At 36.7% G+C, this 27,347-nt stretch overlaps 1 protein-coding gene across 3 annotated transcripts in view; it reads right to left on the bottom strand.

Annotated features, from left to right (window-relative positions):
• Positions 1–27,347, bottom strand: part of SPATA17 (spermatogenesis associated 17) — a 204,961-nt gene that overhangs the window by 156,388 nt on the left and 21,226 nt on the right. For all 3 annotated transcript variants that reach the window (XM_047840794.1, XM_047840793.1, XM_047840795.1), the window contains exons 4-5: positions 21,915–21,965; positions 11,543–11,646 (exon numbers count right to left, since the gene is read on the bottom strand). In XM_047840794.1, coding sequence (XP_047696750.1) covers positions 11,543–11,646; positions 21,915–21,965 — 155 coding nt within the window. The remainder of the gene's footprint in view (positions 1–11,542; positions 11,647–21,914; positions 21,966–27,347) is intronic.

Below are 27,347 nucleotides of genomic sequence, written 5' to 3'. Positions count from 1 at the left end.
ATGAGCTACTTATCTACAATGGCCACACGCTTTTGTTTCTTCAGCACATATACACTGGGCATGCCAGCATCCAGGTTTCAATCACTTTAGGTGAAAGATCCAAGTTGTGCTCTCTGAAGAAACTAGAGAAAAAGCATAGGGCTTAGAATATAGTACCTGGTGGGTGCGAGGCACAAGAAACCTTCTCTCACCCTCATGCAATTGCAGCTATAACATCTACTCCCTCCATAAAGCAACAGAAGTTTCTTTGGAGAAACTACATAGCCTAAAAGAAAGACCTCCACATACTGGCATTTGGTCATGCCCTAGGAAAAGGAACCGGCTCCCTGACTAATCACTTGAAAAGCAAATGAAACCTACCGGTCAACAAAATCCGCTTATGTACTGATACACTGATCACCCTCAAGTATAAACACACACACACACTCCCCCACATCCCCCCCCCCCCACATTTGTGTGAGGACCAATTCTAGTATAAAAGTGAAAAAAAAAAAAAGAAGAAAAACTAAAAATACCCTGGAGGAAACTGAGAACACAGAAACTGAATAAAACTCTAAACTCATGTTATTACCTATGCTGATTACCTTTCATTTGCTACACCCCCAATTCATTCTACCCACTTCTGTGCCTTGCACTACTACCCAAAAGGCTAAGCTCTACCAACTGTATTATTTTGGCTATTTTCAGCTGGATTTAGTGTAGCAGAAGACTAAAGTTCAGCAGGAGGAAACTGGGGGTATTTTTATCTCATTTCCCTCTCCCCGTGGGTGTCACACTCTTCTGGCAAGAACTGCGTTCCTTAACTAGTGTGGGTCGTGGCAGGGGTGGAGCTCGTAAACTTCCCCTTGGCTCTTCCCATTACCATTAATGCTATTGCTTCACCTTAACCCTTTGGCCCCGGCAGTAGCAACAGCCCAGTGTTGCCAGTCTCTGAATGCCAAATCATCCTTTACTGTGCCCTTAACCCTGCCTGTATTTCTGAAACCACCCTTTCATTTAACTCCCCTTATTTGAGAAATAAATCCTGAGGTGGATTCTCCTTCCTGCCAACACCTTAACTGTGCTAGCACTTTTAGAGGAATATGAGATATTTCATTATAAGAACAGAATGCTATGAAAGAAGAAATGATCCAAACAGTAGCAATATTTACTGAAAGTTAAAAATTACTGCTAAAATAAAAATTTCAGTAGGGTAGGAAGGAAGCCTCTCACAAATATAGAATGGAAAAACAAAGGCCCAAGTTGAAGGGAGTAGGGGCAGAAAGGTTTAAGAGCTTATTAGCACATTACTTCTGGAGGTCCAACATCCAACCAGTAAGAACCACATGGAGAAAGAATAGAAGAAAACAGAAGTGAAGAAATTATCTCAGAAATAATGTAAGAAAGGATCTTAGAACTACAGGATCCATTGGTTGCTCAGAACAATGGGTGCAAAATACCCATACAAGTCCTAATTCTGAAAAATTGCAAAAGCTTTAGGGGAAAAAATTCAAAATAACCTACAATGGCCATAAAAAATGTACTACTGAATCCACCAACATGATCATAGCAAGGTCACACCTCTCTCAGCCAGTGACTGAAGTAGGATTATTCTGGCAAGACAGCAGACTCCTCCAAAGGGTAACTTTGTCTTGTGAACAGCCCATTAGCCCTTCTTGAAAATGTACTGCAGTTCCAATCTCTTCCCAATGTTTCTTCTTTCTCTCTTTCTTTTCATAGGTGTCACACTGATATTGTGGACTAAAGGTTTTCTCCACCTTCTCCTGCTTCTTCCCTCCAATAAACCTCCAGTACATCCTATACATCTGGTTACATCTTAGTAGTTGCTTCTTTGTGGACTTGAACTAACACGCATTGAAAAAAATAGATCACTTTCAAAGGAAGGAGAAACAGATGAATAAGTAGTTAGCAATTTTGAATATTGGAAAACAATGGAACATTTGTCTTCAAAACTCCGAGGGCAAATGATCTACAATCTAGGATGTTTTATCCAGTCAAACTACTAATGAAGTCTCAGGATAGAACAAGACATATTTAGGAGAGCCTGGGTGGCTCAGTCAGTTGAGCGTCCAACTCTTGGTTTCAGCTCAGGCCATGATCTCATGGTTTGTGAGTTCGAGCCCCACATTGGGCTCCACTCTGGCAGTGCAAAGCCTGCTTGGAACTCTCTCTGTGTCTCCTTCTCTCTTTGCTCCTCCTTTACATACTCTCTCAAGAGAAATAAACTTAAAAAAAAAAGAATAAGACATATTTAAAACAAGCAAGGACTCCCAAAATTGTCTTACATGCACATTAGTATAGCAGTTACTCCAAAAAAAGAAAATAAATCATAAAAAGATATCACAGATCCACAAAATAGTGAGTTTGGTGCATATAAAAGAAAGTTAAGAGATGTCTTCTCAATAAATGTGCATCATGTCTAAAGAAAATGTGGTCTGTTTGGAACAGGATGATGGAGAGGACAAAGAGGGCAGGCCCCAGAGGAAAGGGGACTTAATGAATTTCCTAATAGGATAGAATACCTGGAAAACAATCAATGGCAGATATAATTTGCATATGGGAAAGAAGAAAAAAAATAAGAAAAATTAATTAAAAAAATGGAATAAAGTAAATACATTCATCCTACATTAATTGCCTTTGTAAGGAACTCTACTTCTGTAACCATGATCATGTAAACACTGATACTGATTTATCTAAAAATAGATGGAAATGGAGATGAAAATAATACAGGAGTTAAATCCTCATTTATCATATTATGTGAAAGTGATTTAAAAGATCAAGTAAGTATATAGTTTAGAAACAGTTGGTGTAAAAAGAAATAACTGAAAGAAAAATGTGGTTAAAACTAGGAATCTAGTAAGGATATGGCAAAGCAATTCTTTTATCTATTAAACATTTGGTGATAGGCAATATATCTAATAATATGCATGTATTATGTTGATATATTTTCCTTTTTCCTTTAAAAAGGTAAAATAAGTTTTTTTTTTTAAAAAAGGTAAGTTGTGGGGTGCCTGGTGGCTCAGTCAGTTAAGCGTCTGACTCTTGATCTCAGCTCAGGTCATGATCTCACAGTTTGTGGGACTGAGCCCTGCACTGGGTTCTGTGCTGGCAGCATGGAGCCTCCTTGGGATTCTCTCTCCCTCTCTCTCTTCCCCTCTCCTGCTTGTGCTCTCTCTCTTTCTCTCTCTCTCTCAAAATGAGTAAATAAAACATTAAAAAAGAGATGTTATGCATTCATTTATTGCATCTTTCCCGACTTTGTACTATGTTCCATTTTTTGCTTTTCCTTCCAGCTCTCTGAAAGATAATTTTTAGCCATGATTTAAGGCACTGATGATTTAGATTGTACTCAGCAATTAGTGTTTCTATAAATTTATTTATTTGATTTGATTTTAGAGAGAGAAAGAATGAGAGGGAAGAGGGAGAGAGAGAGAATCTTAAGCAGGCTCAATGCAGAGCCTGACGCAAGACTTTATCCCATGACCCTGGGATTATGACCTGAGTCAAAATCAAGAGTGTAAAGGTCAACCAACTGAGCCACCCAGGAGCCCCTCTATAATTCCTTAAAATACACAAGCTAGTTTAAAAAAAATGTTTATTTACTTTGACTTAAAAATAGCCTAATATAAAATTGAATGTTTTTTTATAACATTATAGGGAATTACATGTTTACAAACATTTGCTTTTTCTTTCTACTTTGTCCTTCATGATAATAGCTGTTATTTGTTGAGTGTCAAATATATGATCAGTGTTTCATGTACCGTGTGCCTCACAGAAATGCTGCAAAGTAAAGACTGCTGCTCCAATGTGCAGATGAAGAAACCTAATTTCTGTAAGATTAAGTCACTCACTCAAGTTCACACTACTAGAAAGTGGCATGACTAATCCACATCAATCTGATTCCAAAGTCAATGTTCCTAACTACTCAGTTCTTAAACTTGTTTCCCTACAGCTTTCATGAGGTACCCAAGAGCAATGGAAACCTATGTCTAAACAAAAACTGTGTATAAAGGTTCATAGCATCATTATTTATGATAGTCAAAAAGTGGAAACAACTCAAATTCCATCGAGTGATAAATGGATAAGTAATATGTGGTTTATCCATAGAATGATATATTAATTAGCAAGGAAAAGAAAGGTAGTATTGTTATATGCAACAAAAGAGATGAACTTTGAAAACATCAGGCTAAGTGAAAGAAACCAGTCAAAAAAAAAAAAAAAAACCACCACACTGTAAGATTCAATTTATATGAAATGAGCACAAACGCAAGTCTCTAGAGGTAACACATAGATTAGGGCTGAGCGGGGTTGGGAAAAATGGGGAGGTGACTACTAAAGGGCACAGGATTTCTTTTTAAGATAAAAATGTTTTAAATTGATTGTGGTGATAGTTGCACAATTTTGTGAATAAACTAAGCACTAAGGAACATTGCACTTTAAATGGATAAACGGAATGGGATATTAATTGGATCTCAATAAAGCTATTACAAAAAAATCAAAATAAACATATACTTTAAAAAAAAACTCCCATGATACTTTAAAAGATAGGAAAGAATAACAGCCATGAAAATCTTTGTAGCCAAACCATGCTGTACAAAATCAACATGCTGAAAGATTTTGATTCACTTTGATGAATGACAAATTAACGTTCAAAACAGTGCTATTGTTGCAAAGTGTTAACCACCAAAATCTACCTTGAAGAATTAAAATTGGGGGAATATATTACTTCTAGCTTAAATTTCTGTCCAAAAAAAGTCAGTATTCTGTACTTCAAGCTAATAATGTTTTATTAATGCTACCAATCTGTAACTCTGTAGCTAATTTTTAATTTCATTCTATAATTTTCTTACTCATAATCTGGGGCAAGTTTTTGTATATCAGGCTAGATATTACAAAGGAACATGTCTGCCAATTTCAAATTAATCAATTTCATTTATCTTTGTGATGTCTTCTCTTAGTTACAAAAATATATTTTTGTATACTTTAACATAAATTTTTTTACTATTAACTATATAAAAAAATTTCTAGTAATAAAACAGCAGATAAACTAGAGGTAAGCCTAATGCTGTCTGATATTCTACATAATTCAAATCAAGCATATTCTGATGTAGGGGCACCAAGGTGGCTCAGTTGGTTAAAGATCCGACTTCAGCTCAGGTCGTGATATCAGTTTGTGGGTTCAAGCCCCATGTTGGGCTCTGTGTGGACAGCTCAGAGCCTGGAGCCTGCTTTGGATTCTGTGTCTCCCTTGCTCTCTGCCCCTCCCCACCCCCACTTTGTCTCTCTCTCTCTCTCTGTCTGTCTCTTTCAAAAATAAACAAACATTAAAAATATTCTGATGTAAAATACATTTTATTAACTTTTGTTCTATAAATTTTACCCCACCCAAAGATAGAGGAATGCACTAGATCTTTTATTTTCTTTTAGAAAACCCAGAAACTATACATTTTAATCCTTGCTGGTATGAGAAATCAGGATACATCATAATTGCTTTGATACAATATTAAAGTTGAAATATAATCTTGAAAAGACATCACTTAAAAATACTGCCGTTAAGTAAATGGTAGGGTAACTTTTGTCCAAGGCAAAATGCTGAAAATTAACATGTTTATTGAACAAATTCTATATGCAAGGCACAGTGTGGAAAGCATGCTGTAAGAGGGTCTCTAACAATCCCCACTCTTGTGTTCATCCCTTTGTGTAATCCCCACCCTGTAAGTGTAGGATGGACCCAGTCTCTTGCTTCCCATGAAGAGAATACAGCTGATGAGACGTCACATCTGATATTAGGTTATGAAAAGAATGTGGCTTCCGTCTTCATGTTTTCTTGTGTCTTCTTGTTCACTTGCCAATTCCCATGTTATCAGCTGCCCTACAGGGAAGCCCATTTGGCAAGAAACCAAGGGACGCCAGTGCAACAGCCGGAATAGTTGAGGCCCGTGTGACTGAGGATTGTCCCCAGCTGAGCTCTTGTATGACTGACAGCTTGACTGCAGAATCACAAGAGACTTGAGCCCTGGCCAGGAGCCCTTCCCAGACTCCTGGCTGACAGAATGATGAGCTAATAAGTGTGCATTAGTTTAAGCTACTTTACATGTAATTTGTTATGCAGAAAAAGGTAACTAGAGGCCTGATTCTAATTATTTTCAATGAAAAAAAGAACAAAAAAACTGTGAAGAAATAATCCAAACAAATGTATCATATGTTCTTCTATGAGAAGGAAAAGAATACTATCTCTATAAAATTAATGACCCTGATGATGCTTTTAATACTCACCAGGCTACTTAAATATAACTATTGTGAAAAATACAATCAAACATGAGTGCCAACATACACATATAATCATTCTGCCGCTGTTCTTAAAAGGGACATCTACTCCGATGTTCTCAGAAAAGCAGTCAAACTCTTCAATATGGCCCAAAACACCCTGTTATGGTGTGGTTCCTGCTCAAATGTCTGGATTTATCTTTAGCTGATCCTTCTCTCATCTTCCACGCATCAACCTCAGTGACATTTCCTGTGCTAATGTCCTAATTTCTACACAACCTTCAGGGTTCAGCTTCACAGCCTCTGAGAGATGTCCCTAACCCCTAGGCTCCCCCTCCTACTCTGACCCACACTAGTCACTTTTGCCTTAGATGTTCCTCTTCTGTGCTTCCTCTGTGGTACCCTATAGCTTACTTTCGTTGTATGTACAAAACCGCGTATGTAACAGAAAGGAAATAAATTGTGATTTATTTTAGAAAGTTAACTGTATATTTCCAATTTTGAGATAGGAGCAAATTTATCTCTACCCATTCCTCTCTTAAACTTCCTTAAGAAAAGAAAGGCAATAAGAAAATAAAAGGAAACCCTATCATCGGTAAAATCAGAAACACTTAAGGGTAATATATATGAAGAAGGGCCACCAAGAGGAGTGAAAATTCAACCAGGATTAGAGATGTCATGGAGACAAGATACCTCAAGATGCAGATTTCAGACTGAGACTGCCAGATGCAAAATTTGTAAAAATAGGTGGCATACTCTGAGGAGGAAAAACAGTAATGCCCTCCTTGCTCATAATAAGATTGTAGAGCAAAACTTGACTGTGGCAGATTTCCTAAACCACCCGCGGGAGTGGCTGAGGAAGTAGGACTAAATGAGGAAATGCACAGGAATGCTATCTTTGCTGCAGACCTCTAAGAAAGAGTAGAGTATGAAAGCAGTAAGGGGTCCTGCAACTGACCAACACTGCCAAAACAAACAACAAAAACTAAACCAGTTCACATAAATAGAGACACATGCATGCTATCTGCAGGGCTATACTCTGAGCCAAAGAGCCCTCCTAACACCCCAGAGCACTCCTTTGGCCCAAGGAGACCTCCTAACACCCCCAGAGCACTCTTTGGCCCTTCCCCAACACCCCATTCCACAACCCTAGAAATTTCCTCAAAGGGGTGTCTTTTTGCATGTTAGTGAGATGACTAATGAATGCTAATGAGGATGGGGGCTATCTGCCAGGGGAACCAATCATGTGATTAGAAGATTGGGACTTTTAGCTCCACCCCTCTGCCTCTGTGGAGGGGCTCTGTGGAGAGGCTCCACCTCTCCTCTGTGGAGGGGAGAGGGGTTTGAAGTTTGAGTTGATCATTAATGGTCAAAGATCTAATCAAGCTTCCTTTTAAGAAAGCTTCCATAAAAATTCCTCAATTTATAGAGATTTTCCGGGTTGCTGAACACATGGAGGTACCAGAGGGATGGCCGGTCTGCCCCATCTTTGCACTATGCATCTCTTCCACCATTTCTGAGTTGTATCCTTTTATAATAAGCCAGTAACCTAGTAAATAAACTGTTTTCCTGAGTTCTCGAGCAGTTCTAGCAAATGACTGATCTTCAGGAGGAGGTCCTATGGATCTCTGATTTGGAGCCAAGTTGGACAGGAGTTGTGGGTAACCTGGAGACATACCACTGGCAATTGACATCTGCAGTTTGGGTGGGATGGGGAATGAGAGTCTTGTGGGACTGAGCCCTTAACCTGGGGATCCGATGCTATCACCAGAGAAGTCATTTTACTTTTTGTTTTTAATGTTTATTTATTTTTGAGAGAGAGAGAAAGACACAGAGTGTGAGCAGGGGAGGGTCAGAGAAAGAGGGAGGCACAGAATTCGAAGCAGGCTCCAGGCTCTGAGCTGTCAGCACAAAGCCCAAAGTGGGGCTCCAACTCACAAACAGCGAGATCATGACCTGAGCCAAAGTTAGCTGCTTAACCAACTGAGCCACCCAGGCACCCCCCCCCCCCACCCGATAATGGAGTTAAATTGCAGGACACTTAACTCGTGTCTGAGATTGCCTGGCATGGATAACCCACACATTTGGTGACTAGAAGTATTGAGCATTGAGTAGACAGGAAACAGGGTAGTATTTTTCCTTTTCAAATGCCATGCCGTATGATCACATAGTTCATCTAATATAGCAAAACCCTGATAACAATACCTATAAATTCTAACACGAGAAAGAAAATTATAACTAATCATACATACAAAAGTGAATATAAGTATCCTATATAAAATACTGATATAATTACTAATAAATCAAAAGAATAACAATGGCTTAGTTAAAGAGATTCCTAGCACACAATGATGGTTTAATATTAGTGTATCTCCTCTGTTCCTCCCAGTTCAACAGACAGCTCCATATTCTTGTGCAGTGCCAGTCACACTCCTGACACACAGTGGTGAAGGTCCCAGTAAACAGATTTGGCCGTATTTGGTGCCTGGCCATACGGCTGCTTTTAACTCTGGCAAAGTGGATACAGTTGCCATCAGCGACACCTTCATTGACCTCAACCTACATGATCTACCTGTTCCAGTATGAGTCCACCCATAGCAAATTCAGTGGCACAGCCAAGGCTGAGAATGAGAAACTTGTTATCAATGGAAAAAAGCCAATCTCTACCTTCCAGGAACAAGATCCTGCCAACATCAAATGGGGGTGATGCTGGTGCTAAATACATCGTAGTGTCTATTACTACATAGTAGTGTCTTCATTGCTATGGAGAAGGTGGGGGCTTGAAGGGTGGAGCCAAGAGGGCCATTTTCTCTGCTGATGTCCCCATGTTTGTGATTGGCATGAACTACGATAAATATGTCAGCAATGCCTCCTGCACCACCAACCGTGTGACCCTCTGGCCAAGGTCATCCGTGGCACTGTGGAGTAATTCATGACCACAGTCTGCACCATCACTGCCACCCAGGAGGCTGTAGGTGGCCCCTCGGCCCCTCTGGGAAGCTGTGGTGTAATGGCCAAGGAGCACTCCAGAACATTATCCTTGCTTCTATTGGCTCCGCCAAGATTGTGGGTAAGGTCATCCCGAAGCTGAATGGGAAGCCCACTGGCATGGCCTTCTGTGTCCTCACCCCATAAGTGTCAGTCATGTATCTAACCTGTCGCCTGGAGAATGCAAATACAATGACACCAAGAAGGCATCTGAGGGCCCCCTCAAGGGCTTCCTGGGCTACAATGAGGACCAGGTTGTCTCCTGCAACTTTAACTGTCACACTCACTCTTCCACCTTTGATGCAGGGGCTGGCATTGCCCTCAGTGAAAACTCTGTTAAACTCATTTTCAGGTACAATGATGAATTTGGCTATAGCAACCAGATAGTGAACATTATGGTCCATAGGGCCTCCAAGGAACAAGAGTCCTCCGGACCAGCAGCCCCAGTGAGAGCATAAGAGGAAGAGAGAGACCTTCAAGTGCCGGGGAGTCTTTGCCCAGCTCATCCCCCAGTACGTGACAATCTCTCACCCTCTGTGCTGTTTTCATCCCAGACCTCCTGAGGAAGAGGAAGGGCTTTCAGAGTCCTGCCATATCATGTAAATTACATCAATAAGTTATACTGTAACCGGCCAACAGTTTTATTTATTAAGAAAAATACACTTTATAACATGTCAAAAGGTCAGAAAGGAAAAACTTCATATATAATTATATTAGCAGATAATGCAAAAGCTTTTGCTATATCCAGCTTTCTATTCTCACTTAAAAACTCAGAGAGGTAGAAAAAAGAGTAAGTCTGTAATATGGTAAAGAATATCAGACTAAAGCTAATTGTCAGCACTGATACACCAGATTCCTTGGTAACTAAAGATATACACAGTAAAACTAGGAAGAAAATAAGGATTAATGGAAATACTTGTCCAATAGGAAACATAGGCCTTTTCAAAACCCGCTTTCGCTTATTTGTCTCTTTGAGGACCTTCTCCTACTCAGTGATGGGACTAGGGTGAAGTAAGAGAGGCCTCTCCAGTGTAAAATTTAAGGATGCCCTCTTGGTTGTACAAGTGCAGTGCTGGCATTTGCATGACCCTGCCAGTAAGCACCTCTTCAGTTTTGGTGCCTTACGAGCCTTCCTTGTCTTATCTTAGTCCTAGCCCTGCTCGAATTCCCTCTCTTGCATATTCTGCCAGCTCTTTCCCCCCCTGACAGGCTCATGCTGTCCATTTGCAGAGAACCAGCCCATCTCCAGGACTTTGGATTTCTTAAGCAAGAAATTAAATAGCAGTCTGCTGTGGTCCACATGTTTCTGAGTTTTCCAACTTCTCCAACTGACCAAATCCTATTGCAACCCTCTCAAATCTTCTTCTTTTCCAAAGAAATCAACTTCACAAAGAGCCAACACTTAATCTCCAAAGACCAGATCCTCTTATATATACAACTTATCCCAATTTAAAAGTTGGAAAAATCAGTTTTCAGATATTTCTTATAATATATATAGCTTTAGGGTCTCAGGCAAAATCTTATTTTAACAATTTATGGTGCCACTGTTCTCTCTAGTTCAAAGAATTTTAAGAGTGCAGTAAGATAACGTATGTGAAAAAAATTAAATACGTAAATGGCAACTGTTATTAGTTACTCTTTCCTTCTTCATCTAAACATATTATAAGCTTATGGTCACCTACATGTTATTAGAATGGAGCATATTATAAGAGGAAAAAACTATATTTTAAGTTATATGAAAACCTAGAGTTTTGGTAAAGTTGATTGAATAGTGTTACAATAGCTTTACTTTGCATAAATCTACAAAAAACATCATCCTATGACCTAAATCCAGGTGCTTTCTATGTGTTCAAAGAAGTACAAGCTGACAGTAAAGCAGTCCATTTTAATTATGTTCCATGGTATTTTCTCCTTTGAGAGGTTAATTTCTTGCTATTGAACATATTCCTCAAAATCCATGTGAGGCTTATCATACTTAAATGTTCATCTATGCAATCATTTTACAGATAAATCCATCTCAAAATGAGATAACTTTACTGAAACTATTTTTCATAGAACCAAGATAGGCATACTGTACACATAAATAATCTAATTTATAGTCAAGAGTACAATATATTTTAAAATACCAAAACAACAAATTTTTAAGATAAATAGAATCCTATATCTCTCCCTTATTAATAAATTTGTACCTAAAATATCACTGAGTTCTAGTAAGTATTTCTAAGTATGGTAATGATCAGTATCTGTTAAGTAACCTTTCTAAAATTTTCACTAGTAGACCACTCACCTAACTGCATCATTGGTCTCTGAAACAGCCTTCAGGTACTCCTTCAAATAAAAATAATTAAAGCAGTATTTCCGAATTCGATAGCCTCGCCATCGCTTCTGAATCTATTGAAGTAAACAAAAATACACCTGTGAACATTTTTAGTGAAAACATTAACCGGTCTTCAAAATCAAGGTAATGATGGGTGATACCTCACATCAAATAAAGTCTTAGGCTTTTCCAGTAGCATAACAGTATATATAGTTGCGAATGTAAACTGTATTCATAAATCGAGAATTCATATTCATAAAATATTGAGAAACAGAACACACTTATAGGTTATCATATTTTAAAACATTTATAATTTTTCACAAACACCATATGTAAAATTAACTACGAACAATTAAAAATTTGCTTTATCAATCTCTACCACTTCTATTTCCTGACCAAATGGATTGTTTAATTTTTCATAATCCACTGGCTTCAAGATCATATTTGGTCTCACTGAAATAAATTTTCACATGGTATTTTAAAATTTCCAAAATCTTTAAACAACATTTTTTCTTATATCTTCACCATGACATTTAAATACTTTTTAAACAATAACAACCACTAACATTTATGGAGTTTTTATTATATGTGAGGCATTATTCTAAGAGTTTTACTTGTATTTAGCCATTTAATCTTTAGAACACTCCTATGAGAAATACCTTATTTACAGATGAGGAAACTGCTAAAAAAGAGAAGTTATATAACTTCCCTATAATAACATAGCCATTGGTGATGGATCCAGGAATTACATTAGGACTTCAGAGCCCATTCTCTAAACCATTACCATATATAGAACTGGGAACAAAGTGAAATGCAATTTTCAATAAATGAATATTTCTGTTGAAAGTACCTAGGTTTTTTTCACATGAGAGGAGTATATGGGGGCTCTGAGAGAATACACTTAAGTGGGCTACTCAATGTCTTATTATGCTCTAGTAATCATGAAAATCAGCCTCCTTACATTTATTCTTTGCTAATATAATCTCTATTAGAAAAACTCAAAGCAAAAACAAATAGTGCATAATCTTATTTTTGTGGAACACACACACACACACACACACACACACACACAAAACACCTCAACTTCATCAAAGGAGAGAGGAAGAAGAAATAGCAAAAAAAAAGGAAAAAAAATTACTTAACTTCATTCCCAAAAATTTTATGACAGTTTACATGTACTTTTGAATTATTCAGATATTACGAGTGATTCTCTTTTTGGATATGAAGTCCTTCCAATGTTTTGCACAGTTAGCTAAACTAGGAACACACACCTTCTCTAAACATTTTTTTTTTAATAGGAAAGGGTGCTTAATTTAGACATTCTACATTTGCGCATTGGGCTTTATCCCCCAAGCCTATGTTTTTTAAACTAAATATGTTGAGCTTAATTTTTTTTTATAATCTGAATGCAGGATCTATACAAATAAACGGGAAAAATGTTTTACTTGAATTCTGTATTTTTCTGTGTTTTAAAACATGGCCATTTAAAGGGTATTTTACAACCTGAAATACAGAAAACTGAAAATTCTGAAGAACTACTTTAGTCAACCTCCCAGTATGAGAATGACTAAAATAATCGAAAACATGCAAAACAGCTTATTAAGAACAATGAAACCAGAGATAATAATTCTAGGAAATAGAACCAAATAGAATAGCAAGCTAGTGTAACAATGTTATAAAATGTGTCCTTCCAAATATTTTTCAAATGATCTTAGTTTAGATGTTCATGAAATAAGAAAAATCAATTTTCCAAAGTTATATACTAATTTTAGAAACTATCTCCCTCTAATTTGACCAAAATTATATCACAGCTGACAACAAAAGATGAGGAATTGATACAAACCACTTTCCTAATTAAAAAGAATAATCAATTGGAATATGTACAAGTATATAAATCATACATGCAAATAAGTGAATATTTTCCTGGCTCATCTAATTTAATCATTACAGTATCATTCTGAGGTGGAGATTATTATTAGCCTCATTTGATAGAAGAGGACATTGATTCTTACGTTAAATAATTGCCTACAGTCATATAGCTAGTTGGATAGCTTCAAATATTTCACCATACTTTTATTGCATGTACAGTAATACCTGTATTAAAGAAGAGAACCATTTCAAACAAAAGTACTGACACAAAATCCATCATCAGCAATAGAAGTGACTCAGGAAGAATGGGGAAATATTAGGATATCAAATAGTGTTAAGGGAGGAACCACTTATAACATGAAAACATCATTAAATTCTAAATAAAATAAGGTTAAATGTGCCAGAAAACATAAAAGATGCATGCTGGAGCACTGAGAAGGACAAAGGAAAGCTGCTGATTTCTGATTAGATCACACTAGAGTGGTGGCTACCCATTCTGAGAAAAAAAGTCTGAAAGGACAAAAGTAAAATTGAAGCAAAAATCCATGCCAATAGGAAGGACACCTAAAGAGGCCAATGCCATGGGCTTCTTCCCACTTCAAAACAGGCAAACACTAGAAACAGTACCGAATACTTCCAGAGCGTCCACAGCTGCTGTGTTCTCAGGGGATTTTCTAATATCCAAACTCCTTAGACCTCTACTCCAAGGCAGACTAAAATTCTCTTTCAAGACAAATCCTTTTACTCACAATTGGATATTAAAGTAAATACTGAACAAGAGATGGTTAAGTCATCCACATTAAAGTATAGTCAATCAATCTTTAAGTGGCTTTGTTAGAGGTAGTAGATAAAAGTTGAAACTGGGTGTTTGACTGGTGAAGACACTGCCATCCATGAAGCGAAGGATATAAAATTTATTGACCTCATGAATGCACCAGGTATTATGTTAACTGCTCTAATTCTCATGATAACCTGGCGCATGAGGCATAATCTTCATGTTAAAACTGAAGAAACTCAGGTTAAGTAACTTGATCAAGTTCACCTAACCAGTGAAAAGAATAAATGGCAAAGCCAGGACGTAAACCCAGCTCTGTCTTACACAAAAGCCCAGGCTCTTTTCACTGAAATATCTTATGGATGTACTATATAAAAAGGAAAAGTATGCGTACATGTTCTTTCATTTAGAAGATACCAATTTCCTATATTGTAAAGAGCCCAGTTTAACAATCACTAACTGACATAAGATAGAATACTGTGGAGATTCTACTACCCTTTCTATTCCAGGAACAAATGACATCTTCAATTTTACCTAAATTTCCTGTTGATATCCTAGTACTAGCAAATAAACTTCTAATTAAAAAAAAAAGTTCTTTGAGTAGGCAAGATGTTTTTCCATAACATTTCTTAATTTCAAGGTGAATGGGTTATGACTTCAAAAAAAAAAGATGAAAAGCTAGTATTCATGTCCTTCAAAGTAATTAGTAACTTTCAGAAGTGATTGGTATAAAACAATTATTGTCATTGATCAGCTCTGAATAGATAATTTTAAACAAAGTCATTGTGTGCTCAGCAGATTACAGCTTGTTAACGGGCAAGTTCTAAATGACCTCTTAAGCTAGTCAAATCAATGATGCATATTCCTCATTAAGTAACATCAAAATGTAAGTGGTTTTATAAATAATGTTTATTTTAAGCACTAAAACAAATGGCAAAACCTTGGTACACCAAAAGCCATCTGCTCATAGAAAAGATTTTCCCTCCATTGGTTTACTTTTATTCCTCAAAATTCATAGTAACTTTAACGTTACCAAAAGAGAAAAATCACAATGTCTTCTCACCTAAAATTAAAATGAAGATATGAAAAACAAAATTTTTATTTCTGATAATAACCTACTTAGTATTAATGCTCTAAATGTATATGAGAGCATACAAGTGGAACTCTTAACTCATAATGATACTCGCATTTATTAGAATAGTCAACATTCTAGATTATAACATGAGAACAGAAAAAGTAGGTTTACTAAATTTTCAAAGGTGTTTAAAGAACAACAATATCCAAATTTCATACTCCGTGTTGATGCATTATCATGTCAAAAATATACATATATGAATGGAAATCTTAACTGGATATTTTTAACCAATAGAAGATTCTGGATAATCATTCCATCTGTAGTTTCTTCTCCTTAATATTGTTTCCCAACTCTGACTTTATGCTCCTTGCTCTACAAATTTATTTAATCATTTCACAATGATATTGGTACTAGGAGTAGCAGGAGGGGAGAAGAGATATTCTTTTGCATGGTGATCCATCATTTAAATATCTGTCCATCATCAGGCAAAAGCTTGAGGTGGTCTGTATAATCCTTTTCCTCTTATTCCTTAGGCTGACATTTTGGAATATCTTTCTCTGTGTGAATAAGACTGTGTGTTACTTATTTTGTATCCCTAGAGCCTAACGTAATGTCTAGTGTATAAGAGAACTTCAGTATTTTTTCCCTGAATTATTTTACCTATTTATCTCTATCCATCTAATCATGGAGTCATTATTCTAAACATATGTACTTTATAGTATTATAAATATGAAAATAAGATTATAAACGGTTTAGGAGATTGAAATGGATCTTTATATAGATGGCACATATGTAACTATTTTTTAAGTAAAGCTACCATATCATTGTTTCTCACATTTTTACGTTTTAGAAACAAGTGGGAAACGAAAGAAAACGGTTATTTGATGTTTCAAGCTAGATTAAGGTTTATAAATTAAAATTTGTATTATACAGATCCAGACCTGTAAGAAGAAAGAACCAATAACATTATAGTTACTTTGCAAATTGTTTGTTTTAAGTGATCTTTAATCTAGTGATCCTCCTGTTATTGCAGTCTTTTAATTTTCCTAAAGTGAGGATTTCTATCTGAACTAAAATGTTTTGGGGCACTAATTTCAAGAGAAATCATTTAAAATAACTGAAATAATAAAGGATCAGGCGAGACTCTCTGGGTTCCAGAAGAATATCATCACATAAGTACATATGATTGATCAGTAACATGTATAAGGTTTCTAAGATAAAAGGAATTCTACTTGAAATAATTATATCTGTAGTTTTTTTAAAACTCTGTAAGATCTAAATTATTTCCATTTCTCATTCCTCACAGATTTTGGAAGTGAGAAGAAAAAGTCTGATGGACCATATTTTTTAAGAGATCTCTAAGATACTAAACATTAGCACTTCCTGAAATTTACATTCATCTGATACAGTGCCAGGTGTCCTAGGACAGACAGACAAAGTGGACTCAAGATGTAGAAGATAACCCAATGGAGGCTTTCCAAAAGACATTATAAGGAAAGCATAATTTTCCGAGAGTTCACCTTTGTTAACTTCCAAAATCTGTGACAGATTATACATCCTCATTATGTTTAGTTTACCAAACACCAGTATATTCTAAGAGTTCATGTATAGAGAGATTAGCAGTTGAAAACAGCAGTCCTGAGTTACGATGGAGGACGAATTCTGACGCTAGAAGACCAGAGTGTAAAGGCCACAGCTGGAATATCCTTTTACAAGGAGAGGTCTGTCATCCTCAACCATTCAATTCTGCCTGCAAGGGGAAGCATATGACACTCAACCTGGTCTCTTACTCATTGCCACTGAGTTTAGAATTCCCTGAGTAAAATGTACTACCGGTAAGATGCTCATGAATTGTGAGGACCAGGGGATCAGTTTATCAAGAAAATCAGAGTGTGAGTAATAAAGTTTCCACAAGAGCTCAGTCTGGGGTACACATAGTTGTTCTCATCCGGATACCGAGCAAAGGAGAAGACTAGCAGTGAAGGCAAGAGTACAAAAGATCACAAGTAACACAAATGTGGGTAGCAGATCTCTTGGGTTCAATTCCTAACACCATCACTTATGAGCTGTGGGACCTTGGGCAAGATAACTTTCTGTGATGCTATTTCCTCAGCTTTCATATTGGAATCATGATACCCACCTGTAAGAGTTGGTTGGGAGTATTACAGACAATAGTTAAAATATTTAAAATACTTAGACTGGTGCCTGGAAGGCAGTAATGGCTATGTAACTGCTAACTCATTGTTATTATTTACTAATGGTTCTGACTTACCAAGAGAAAACGTGGTATTGTAATCCTTTTCTTGCCTGGCCTCAGAGACATATAGCTCCCACCGGCAATCAGTTTGACTAAGGTATACTCAGACACCTGCCAGCTATTTGTGTCCACACACACACTCAGGTAGTAAGCGCGAGAATCTGGAGTCATTCTATTGGGGCAATAGGAGCCTCAAAGACAAGGTTGAGGCCAACTATATTCAGCTGAGTCGCTAAGCCCAGTGTTGGGTGAACCTGAGGTGACACCCAATTAGAAGCTTACTGGCATCAGAAATGGAGGGTCAGTTCTACGCCAGGCTGTAAAAAGATACACAATTGTATATTTAAATGGGACACGGGGAGAAATGAGTTTAGCAACTGAATCAGTTCATGACGTTTGTGTATGATACTAAAAGCTGTTCAAAAAGAGAGAACTAAAAAAAAAAGTGGGGGCCAAATTTAGAGGAGATCTACAATGGAACAGCCAAAATGCTGGAGGAAAAGCAGAACCCTAATCTGGAGTAAAGTCGAATTAAAGACCAAAAGGCAATAAAATGTCCCATAGAGAAATGGGAGGAATAAGGCCCCAAGAGCTAATATAAAAATTTATTGAGCAATTTATTGCTGTATTAATTGTCTGTCACTGGCCTAGCAGCATATCGTAACGGATTTTGAAAAGGCTTATATCAGTGGGTTATGACAGTGTGGGTTTTGACAGTAGCTTATATCATAGCAAACCTCCTTCAAACCTGTACATGTTATGATACCTTAGAAAGGTCCTAAAGTTCATGAGATATTCCATTCATGTGAGAATTGCACTAACCAAATATCACCTTACCACATCCAATTTATCTCTACCACATAACCCCATCAGATTCTCAAAAAGGTCTGATCCCCCAGCAAAGGCTTAGATCCCCCAGCAAAGGCTTAAATAATTTCCAACAAAGACACTGAGGGGCTTAAACAAAAACTATTTAAAACAAATGACTTTTTAACTCCTTGTTTAGAAAAGAATGGGCCAACATTCATGATTTATTCAGGGACATTTATTTAACCACCTACTATAAGCCAGGTACTGTAGATACAAAGACTAAGAAGATAGGATCTGGGCCCCAAGGGACTTACAGTGTGTGGGGGGTGGATACAGGCATGTAAATTAGTAAGGATAATAAAATGTTACAGGTTCTATAACAGAAGTATGTCGATGGTAAAAGAGGACATAAAAAGAGAGAGTGATCAATTCTACATGGGTAGGGGGATCGTAAAGTCTTTAGAGAGAAGGTGACCCTTTAAAAAAATAAACGCAGCAAATCAGGATGTGAATACCTATTATATTTAAAAAATCACATACATATAATTTATTCTTCATTATAAAAAAAGTGACCTCCATATAAGAATGGGTAGGCTAAAAACATATTTTTACAATCCCTCTCTTTTCAGGAATGCTCCACTAGCCTCTTTGGCAATTGATGATAATTTATTTGTCATGCTAGGAGTCAACAGTCAAACATATAATTTGTAATTGGCTCAGTATATGGCAAATTAAGACAAAAGTTTTATTTTCTATTGTATGTGAAAATCCTATTCATGATTTGAGTGCACATATATCTGTCTGAATATTATTCCCGTATACATTTTGGTAGTTATCTATCACTCTTAGAAATTCTTCCTCCTAGACATGAACAGCCATCCATATTTTAAGGGATAGTTATTTTGAACAAGGTTACTTGGTAGCCGATGAACTGAAAAGGTAGAGGTGTGAGTATTAGAAGGAAAACTTCAGCTAGAGGTATCCAGCCTTCTGATGTGCACAACATGAAGGGATGTGGACCACACACTGATCTCTTCAGCCATTCACTCTTGCAGAAAGTAAAGTCTTCTGAGCCCCATCTTGCAAAAATTCACTTCTTACAAATAAATTCAGTTCTGGTCACTGTGATCAACCAGTGCTAAAATTTCATCTTTGTTAGGCAATCATTTTGGCCTCCATGCAAGTAAGCCCCTCTCCTGACTCCTCATCTTAGGAACATGAAGTAAGTACCTAGTCTATTACTAAGTCAACTCATCCAAACCTCTGAAGGCAGTCTTTGAACATCTTCTAAGAGAAGTGTCTTTATTATAAATTCCCACAGTAGTGTTTACATCCTCCGCATGGCTCACAAACACTCCTATGCATCTTTAGTGGATCAGCTCAAGTTTTCCTCTGCCTCACTTTAATGGCCACTGCATCACACCTCTACTCTTCTCTCCTGAAATGTATCAAATAAAAAATAAATCCAGACATAGCAAGAGAGACTTTACTTGAAAGAATTATTGCAAGGAAGAGGGAGTATTGTGATCACCACAATAGATGGATTGGACTACTGCCAGAGGGAGAGCACTTTGACCATAAGATCTGCAAGTATGTCAAGAATTAGGCAAAAATAGTTTTTCTTTTACAGGAAGATATAAACGAGGCTAGAAAGAACCTGATATGCAGAAGTGGGATGAAAGGGTGGCATAATTGTACAGTAGATCAGAGAATGTTTTACTGGGAAGCCAGCCTATTCTCAGGAGGAGGTATTCTATGCTGGCTAAAGTTCAGGGGGAAGGAGAGAACCTTAATCACAGTTTGGTTAATAAACATGTTTTTCCAATTGATCAATGGGGACAAGCAGTTCTGCTAATCATTTGTGAGGTAAAGAATGGAAACTTGGGAAGGTGGGCACTGGCTGTGTCATAAACAAAGGGCATATCTGTGCCTCTTATCTAAGTCATGTGGTGAAGGGTAAATTTTTTGTTTTTTTCTTTTTGCAGTAAGCTGTTTCCAGAACCCAAAGGGTGGGGGGTTTTTAAAACTTTGTTGTTTTCCATGATCCCAGGACTCAGGTAAAGTTCAACATTGTCGATTGACATTAATCAGAGACAAGTTGACATTGGGCGATGCTACTAGGAAATGAAGGTTTTAGTATGATGTTGGAGTAAGTCAAAAACTCTGTGTTCCAAGTGTTACCTAGCTACTTCTAATCTAGGTAAACAGAATCATGATTCAAGCCAGATAAGAATTCAATAAGCAGACTGGGGGCTAAATAACAACAGAATGCATTTTTCTAACTCTGTCTTCTGGTTCTCTTTCTCTCTCCCCTGGTGATCTAGGGAGGCATCTAAGTCTTAGGTCATCAACTGCTTTACCGTAACGGTCATCTGTTGGTTTTTACTTTGCAGACACGTCCGACACAGAGTAAGCAGCAAAGGAAGAACCTAACAGTGTTGAAGGCTCAGATGTTAGGTCTTTGGCAGAGCTATGCAGAGAATCAAAATCTCCTAAATTCCCAGATTCAAGCATTCCCATTAAAAGAGGAGAACCAAATTCTTTTCCTATAGTAATACATTAACAAAGGTAAATAGCCCACTGCAGCTATAGTCTCTACCTCTGGTTCAGGGAAAGAAGCAAAAAGACCTATTTCTTCCTTTTCCTTTTTCCCCTAGACCACAAAGAACAGAAAGGTGAACAGACTGAACGTGCAGACTGTCCCTGGGCCAGGCTCTGTGCACACCCATACCTGTAGAGGAAAGACCCCTTCCCAAAACAGTATAAATAATCAAAGTAATGTTAATTCACCTGCCATAATTCAGCACAGGACAGTCAGAAGGTATTTTACTACCTTGCCTCATCCAAAATAAAGGACATTATTAGCAGAAGAAGTCATAGATCAATGAAAGAGAATATAGTAAGGCAACATAAGTTTTAAGAACATTAATGAAATTCACCAAAGTAATTCCTCCATTTATAATAGCGCCACAATTAAGCTATTACCATACTGTCTGAGACAATTGAGATAATACTTTTGTTGGGCTCACTCCCAAAATCTGGGCAGAAACCAAGCCAGCCTCATAATCACTAAGTTCAGCTTCCCATTAGGAAAATAACACGTAAAAATGAACACAGAGATGATAGAAATAAAACTTCGAAGGTGGAAACTGACTTTATTACTGTTAAATCATATGAATAATTTCTAATTGATTTGTATTGGGCCGGCATCTTATATTCCAGAACCATGTTCAACTATTTATCACAATATTCTATACGACATATGGAAAACTAATACATTGCTTCATTAATATTTACGGTCTTTCTCTAGTTATGGCTCAGAGATATTTAACATTCTAAAACATAAGCACTGATAATTACATGTTTTACATTTTACTCTAATTTTTAACACTGCCAAGATTATTTAGTATAACTAACTTTTTAACTATGTACTCTTTTCTCTCTAACCATTAGCATATCAATCAAATTTGCATTATTCTGGTTTGCTCGTTTTATTAAAAGCGAACTCAGGGCACAATTGACTTTTCATTTGTTTAACAAGTGAAGAAATATTTACCCTGACAGCCATTGCGTTGTAGAGATTCATCTTCATAGTACAAAATTCTAACTGTGAATCAAGAAAAAAAAAGATGGCATATATTCCAGTTACACAAAGACAGTGCAGCCTATTTTTACATATAAAAGATAAGAATCTTTATACATAATACATAATAAGAGTTCTAGGCTTAGAAAAATGAAATCAAACTTTGTATTGAAGAGATAGGCTTCCTAATACATAATGCAGGCTTAACCAGAAAAATCTATGGTAGTCAAACTAGGAGCTAATGGAGATATATGATCATAAAATGCTCTCCGCTGAGTTTGATAATCAATGGTGCTCTACTGAGAATAGAATAACAAAGCAGAAATATTCACAAGTGCTGGTGACACGTAGTATTGTATGATTTATTCACTGGGGTTCTTTTAGCCAAAACTCACAGAAACATAAAAGGAATTCATATTTCAAGACGTCTGGTTTAATGAAAAATTCAAAGAAATGCTGTCTTCAGTCGAAATCGTTCAAGGATATGGATGCAGTGATGGAGCAAAATTGTGCCTTCCAACCATCTGTACAAAATGTTATGTACTTAGCTGCCTCCTGAGTAATCCTTGGGAATTTTGTTTCATTTAATATTCATTTTAACACCATAAAATCATAAATACAATGATATCATGTTACAGCAAATCCCCTGATATAGTAAAGACTTCCTGAGGTCTTGGTTTCTTTCTAGTATAGACACATTTGTCTATTAATAAACAAATCTCTGTTACACTCCATAATCATTTAGTAATATGGCTTATTTCAATGAAAACATTGCTTTAAATGAAGTTTCTGTGTCTGTTATATCTTTCAGTCAAAAATACAGAATTAACATAATTCATGACAGTACAATAAACAGTAAGGGCAATGAAATATATATTTTTAACACAAAATATTACTAGATCCATTCTTATTCAATCAAAATGCATTGACTGATATAAATAACTTGAGCTCAGGTAATCGGTGTTATGTTTAGGTAAAAATCAGAGACAAGTGCCTTAACCATTTATATAGGGGTTTTCGTCCCTGCAACACACAAAAATTCATACAGAGGTTTTCACTGTAATTAGTATTGTTTGAATTGCCTGGTCTGATCCAAAGCAAATTGTCTGTGAGAGCAGCAGGCCTGGATTATTTATCAACAGTCTGAGCAATTAAGAACCAGTTGGCTGCAATATGTTATTTACAAATGAACACAATGATGTTGCTTTACTTTAAATTCTCTTTCTTCATCATAGCAAGCAAGGCATAATTCTTGGTGTTTGAGGTGAATTTAAAAGATTTACTTTAATACCATATTTCCTCAAGTCACATCGAGGCAGATGAAACCACTAAATGTTTTATTACAGAAGAAACATTAAAATTTACATTTTTGAGAAAGTGTGGGTTCAGAAGGTAATGTTTCTTAGCTTTATTATACGGCTGTTCAGTTAGCGGCACAGAGCGTGTGTGAGCTCTCTAGCTACAGAACCGAGTTCAGTTCTGGATGTTGCTTTTACCAGCTGTGTGGCTCTGAACAAGTTCCTTAAAATCTGCCGGTCGTGGCTCCCAGGCTCACAAAATGGAACAGTACATACTCCACAGAGTTCGGTGAAGATTAAAATGAGATAAAATATTTAAGGTGCTTAGGACACAGTTGATGATAATTAGAGAAGGGATTTTCACTGGTGCTACTACACATTTTGTAGCAAAAAGTATGCAATTTAACAATAAGTAAAATTCCAAAAGTAAGAAGTTAAATTTTATTCTGAACAAAGAGAAAAAAACAGAGCTAGCTTTATAGTGTAAGCATTCTGAATTTTATAGTTAAAAGGTGGAATAGCACTTTGATTCCCATGTACCATTCTCATTTGAACCACTAACCGATATTAAATGTATTTGCTTTGGAAAGTAAAAATAATATACGTGCGAAAAGTAGAGCATGATCTCGATTATAAGAGGTACCAAGAATAGTCAAACCCACAGAGACAGAAAGGAGAATAGCAGTTATCAGCGGTTAAAGGGAGCAGGGAGCTATTGCTAAATGGGTACAGAGTTTCCAGTTGAGATGAAGGAACAATTTTGGAGATGGGTGGTGATGATAGTTGCATAAAACATGTAAATATACCTAATACCACTAAAAAATAATAGTACAGTTAAAAATGGTAAAAATAGTAAATGTCATGCTATGTGCATTCTATCACAATTTTAAAAAACATGAACAAGGGGCGCCTGGATGGCTCAGTCGGTTGGGTACCCGACTTCAGCTCAGGTCATGATCTCGCGGTTGGCGGGTTTGAGCCCCGCGTCGGGCTCTGTGCTGGCCGCTAGGAGTCTGAAGCCTGCTTCTGATTCTGTCTCCCTCTCTCTCTCTGCCCCTCCCCCGTTTGTGCTCTCTCTCAAAAATAAACATTAAAAAAAAGGTTAAAAAAATAAAATAAAAAACACTAACAAAAACATTGGTGGAGGTGAATTGCTCATTTCCATGAGCTATCTATGAGACACAGACACTTTAAAACTTTGTAAAATTTATTTCATCTAAGTCTTTTTATTTCCATTCTGAGCAATGATGACTGTTTGTTATACTAGTGTTTGTTCTTTGGATTACATGAAGTAGTTAAAATATAAACATACCAAAGATCTTGTTCCTAATATTATTTTTTTAGAATTGTTCTAGAAATTTGTTTTTTTTTCCATTCCATGAAGTTGGATAAGCAAAGAGTATCCTAGCCACTAAATATTAATAACATATCCAAGAATGACAAGCTACTGTAATTTCTCAGCAGACAAAGGTCTTAAAATTTTTCTTACTATTTATTAATTTCCCATTTTATCATTAAGGTACAAGTCTACTAAGACTGGGCTGAAAATAAGGCATAAATGGTGTTAGTTCCTTGTAATGAAAATATGATGTTCAATTTTAGATGTTTCCCCAAATGTTTGTTGAAGAAACAAAGGAAGGGAAAGTGGGAGGGGGAAAGAAAGAGAGAAAGAAGGCTAAACAGAATTGATACGTTGCATTTATAACAGAGCAAGAAGAATTTCTGGGATAAAAACAGCATTTCAACATTAAATCAACTATTTGGTAGCTGTATGGCCTTTGCCATGTGATCCAGCTCAATTTTTAGAAGGCTTCTGAAAGAAAAAAAAAATTTGGAGGATGTATCCTTTTTAAAAACACAATTTTCTGAGCGGTTGGTTAATATCCATGTGAATCTTTTGGACAGGGCTGCTATTCAGTGGGATTGGATCATAATTACTGATGGAGCATGTTTCATATTTTGAGTTTCTCTCTTTATTTCTTTTTTCTATCAGGTGAATTACAATGGGAGGGTGATTGGGGACAAATGAGAACCACTCTGTTAGAGGCCAAGTGATATTCAAACCTCACCACAATCAGGTCCCAATTTTTTCCCCCAATTATCTCTCACCACTCCATTCCTTTAAAGCTCATTCTGATCCAATTACTATTTTTATTTCTTCAGCTCCATGCCCATAGTAGTCCCCTTGCCCAAAATGTCTTATCATTCTTTGCTAGCTGTCCAAATCCTATCTCTCCTGTTTTTCTTGCAAGCATTTATAGGACAAACTATCTTTTCTCGCCCATTCCAAGTGCCATCAATTGGAGGAAGCTGGCGTTCTCCTAGTTCCAAAGCATACTTTCACAAACCAATAAAAAGGACTCCTTTAAAAAGGACAGCAACAGGGGTGCCTGATTGGCTCAGTTGGTTGAGCATCTGACTCTTGATTTCAGCTCAGGTCATGGTGTCAGGATCATGGGATTGAGCCCTGTGTAGGACTCCATACTTAGGATTCTGTATCTCTCTCCTTCTGCCCCTTTCCCCTGCTCATACTCTCTCTCTCTCAAAAATAATTTCTTTTTAAATGGGCAACAACAACAAAAACCAAAAGAACAAGAAACCTTACATCTTAATCTCAAGCTTTCCACATTTATACCCTCTATTCCTTTCTAGTGTTGTCATCCCTCAGGTCTCAGATTACTTATCCTCCATCCTTCCTCCTCCTCACCTCTCCCTGACTTACTCCAATCATCTGCTCTAAAGATTCTGACACCAAGTAATGGTCTCACCCTTCATCACAACTCCTGCCATTATCTCAAGACTTTTCAAATTCATGTGGACAGCACACTGAATTACAAAATCCCACAACTGCCTGGTTTTTTCAGTCCCAATGACCAACACTTCAGTGTACCTTGCATTCCTCTAACCTTGCTCCAGACCTTGTGAACTAGAAGTGTTCCCCTCTTAAGTCTTAAACTCTTAATGCCAATTCCTTTCCTTCAACTACAGTGGCTTAATTTCTCTTAAAGGTTCTTCCACCTTGATCTGTATAGATCTAGAACAGATATTTCTTGTTCCCCATTTTTAAGTTCCTCATTCACATATTTTTATATACAATGGCTATGTGGTATTTTGCTATATGGAATATACCATAAATTATTTCATATTTCCTTTATTGTTGAGTATTTAGGTTGAAAACCAAAAAAAAAAAAAAAGATGAGTTTCAAGGAAGAAATGGTTAATCATTTTCAAAAGCAGAACACTTAAAAAAATTTTTTTTCTTAAGTTTTTTATTTCAATTCCAGTATAGATGACACATACTTATATTAGTTTCGGTTGTACAGTATACTGATTCAACAATTCTATACATAACTCAGTGCTCACCAAGACAAGTGCACTCCTTAATCCCCTTCGCCTATTTCAATCATCCCCCTACCCACCTCCCTTCTGGTAACTATCAGTTTGTTCTCTATACTTAAGTGTGTTTCTTGGTTTGTCTCTCTCTCTCTCTTTTTTCCCCCTTTTCTCATCAACAGCAGAATACTTAAAACAATACATGTTTGTAATAATTTTGAGTAATACATCTATATAAACTTGACCAGATCAACTGGCTTTATTTGTTTGACTGGGCAGTACAAAGGAAAAATTTGCCTTAAAGTGATGACAATGGAACTTTTAGAAGCTATGCACATATGGATAACAGATCTGATGAGCCTGAGCCTTTGTTATTTTCCACATCAGTGCCATCCTCATTTCATAATTTTGAGTATAATCATTAAAATGATTTATTACCAAATAATCATGAGTATTTTGTGCATATGCTTTGCCTTGTTTGTTGGCAACTGATACCAATCTGTTCATTATCAACAGCTGATTTTTAAAATACCCTTTCTTTTTACACACACACACACACACACACACACACATTAAAAGCCAATTATACTATTTCTCACAGTTATTATTAATATAATCTTTAAAAGCAGGGAAACCAAATCTAAATTAATTTCATAATTATGAAAACATATTAAGAAAGTTTTAAGTTAATATTAGTAGGTCAGAAACTTAAGTTATCTAGCCTTTGGTATTTATCTAAAATGCAAGACCTTGAAGGGAAAAAATATGTTTCAGT

This window comes from Prionailurus viverrinus, chromosome F1, assembly GCF_022837055.1.
Source record: "Prionailurus viverrinus isolate Anna chromosome F1, UM_Priviv_1.0, whole genome shotgun sequence".
In the NCBI taxonomy this organism is placed as follows: Eukaryota; Metazoa; Chordata; class Mammalia; order Carnivora; family Felidae; genus Prionailurus; species Prionailurus viverrinus.
The sequence above is the reverse complement of the archived record's forward strand: the minus strand, read 5'-3'. Positions and strand labels throughout refer to the sequence as shown.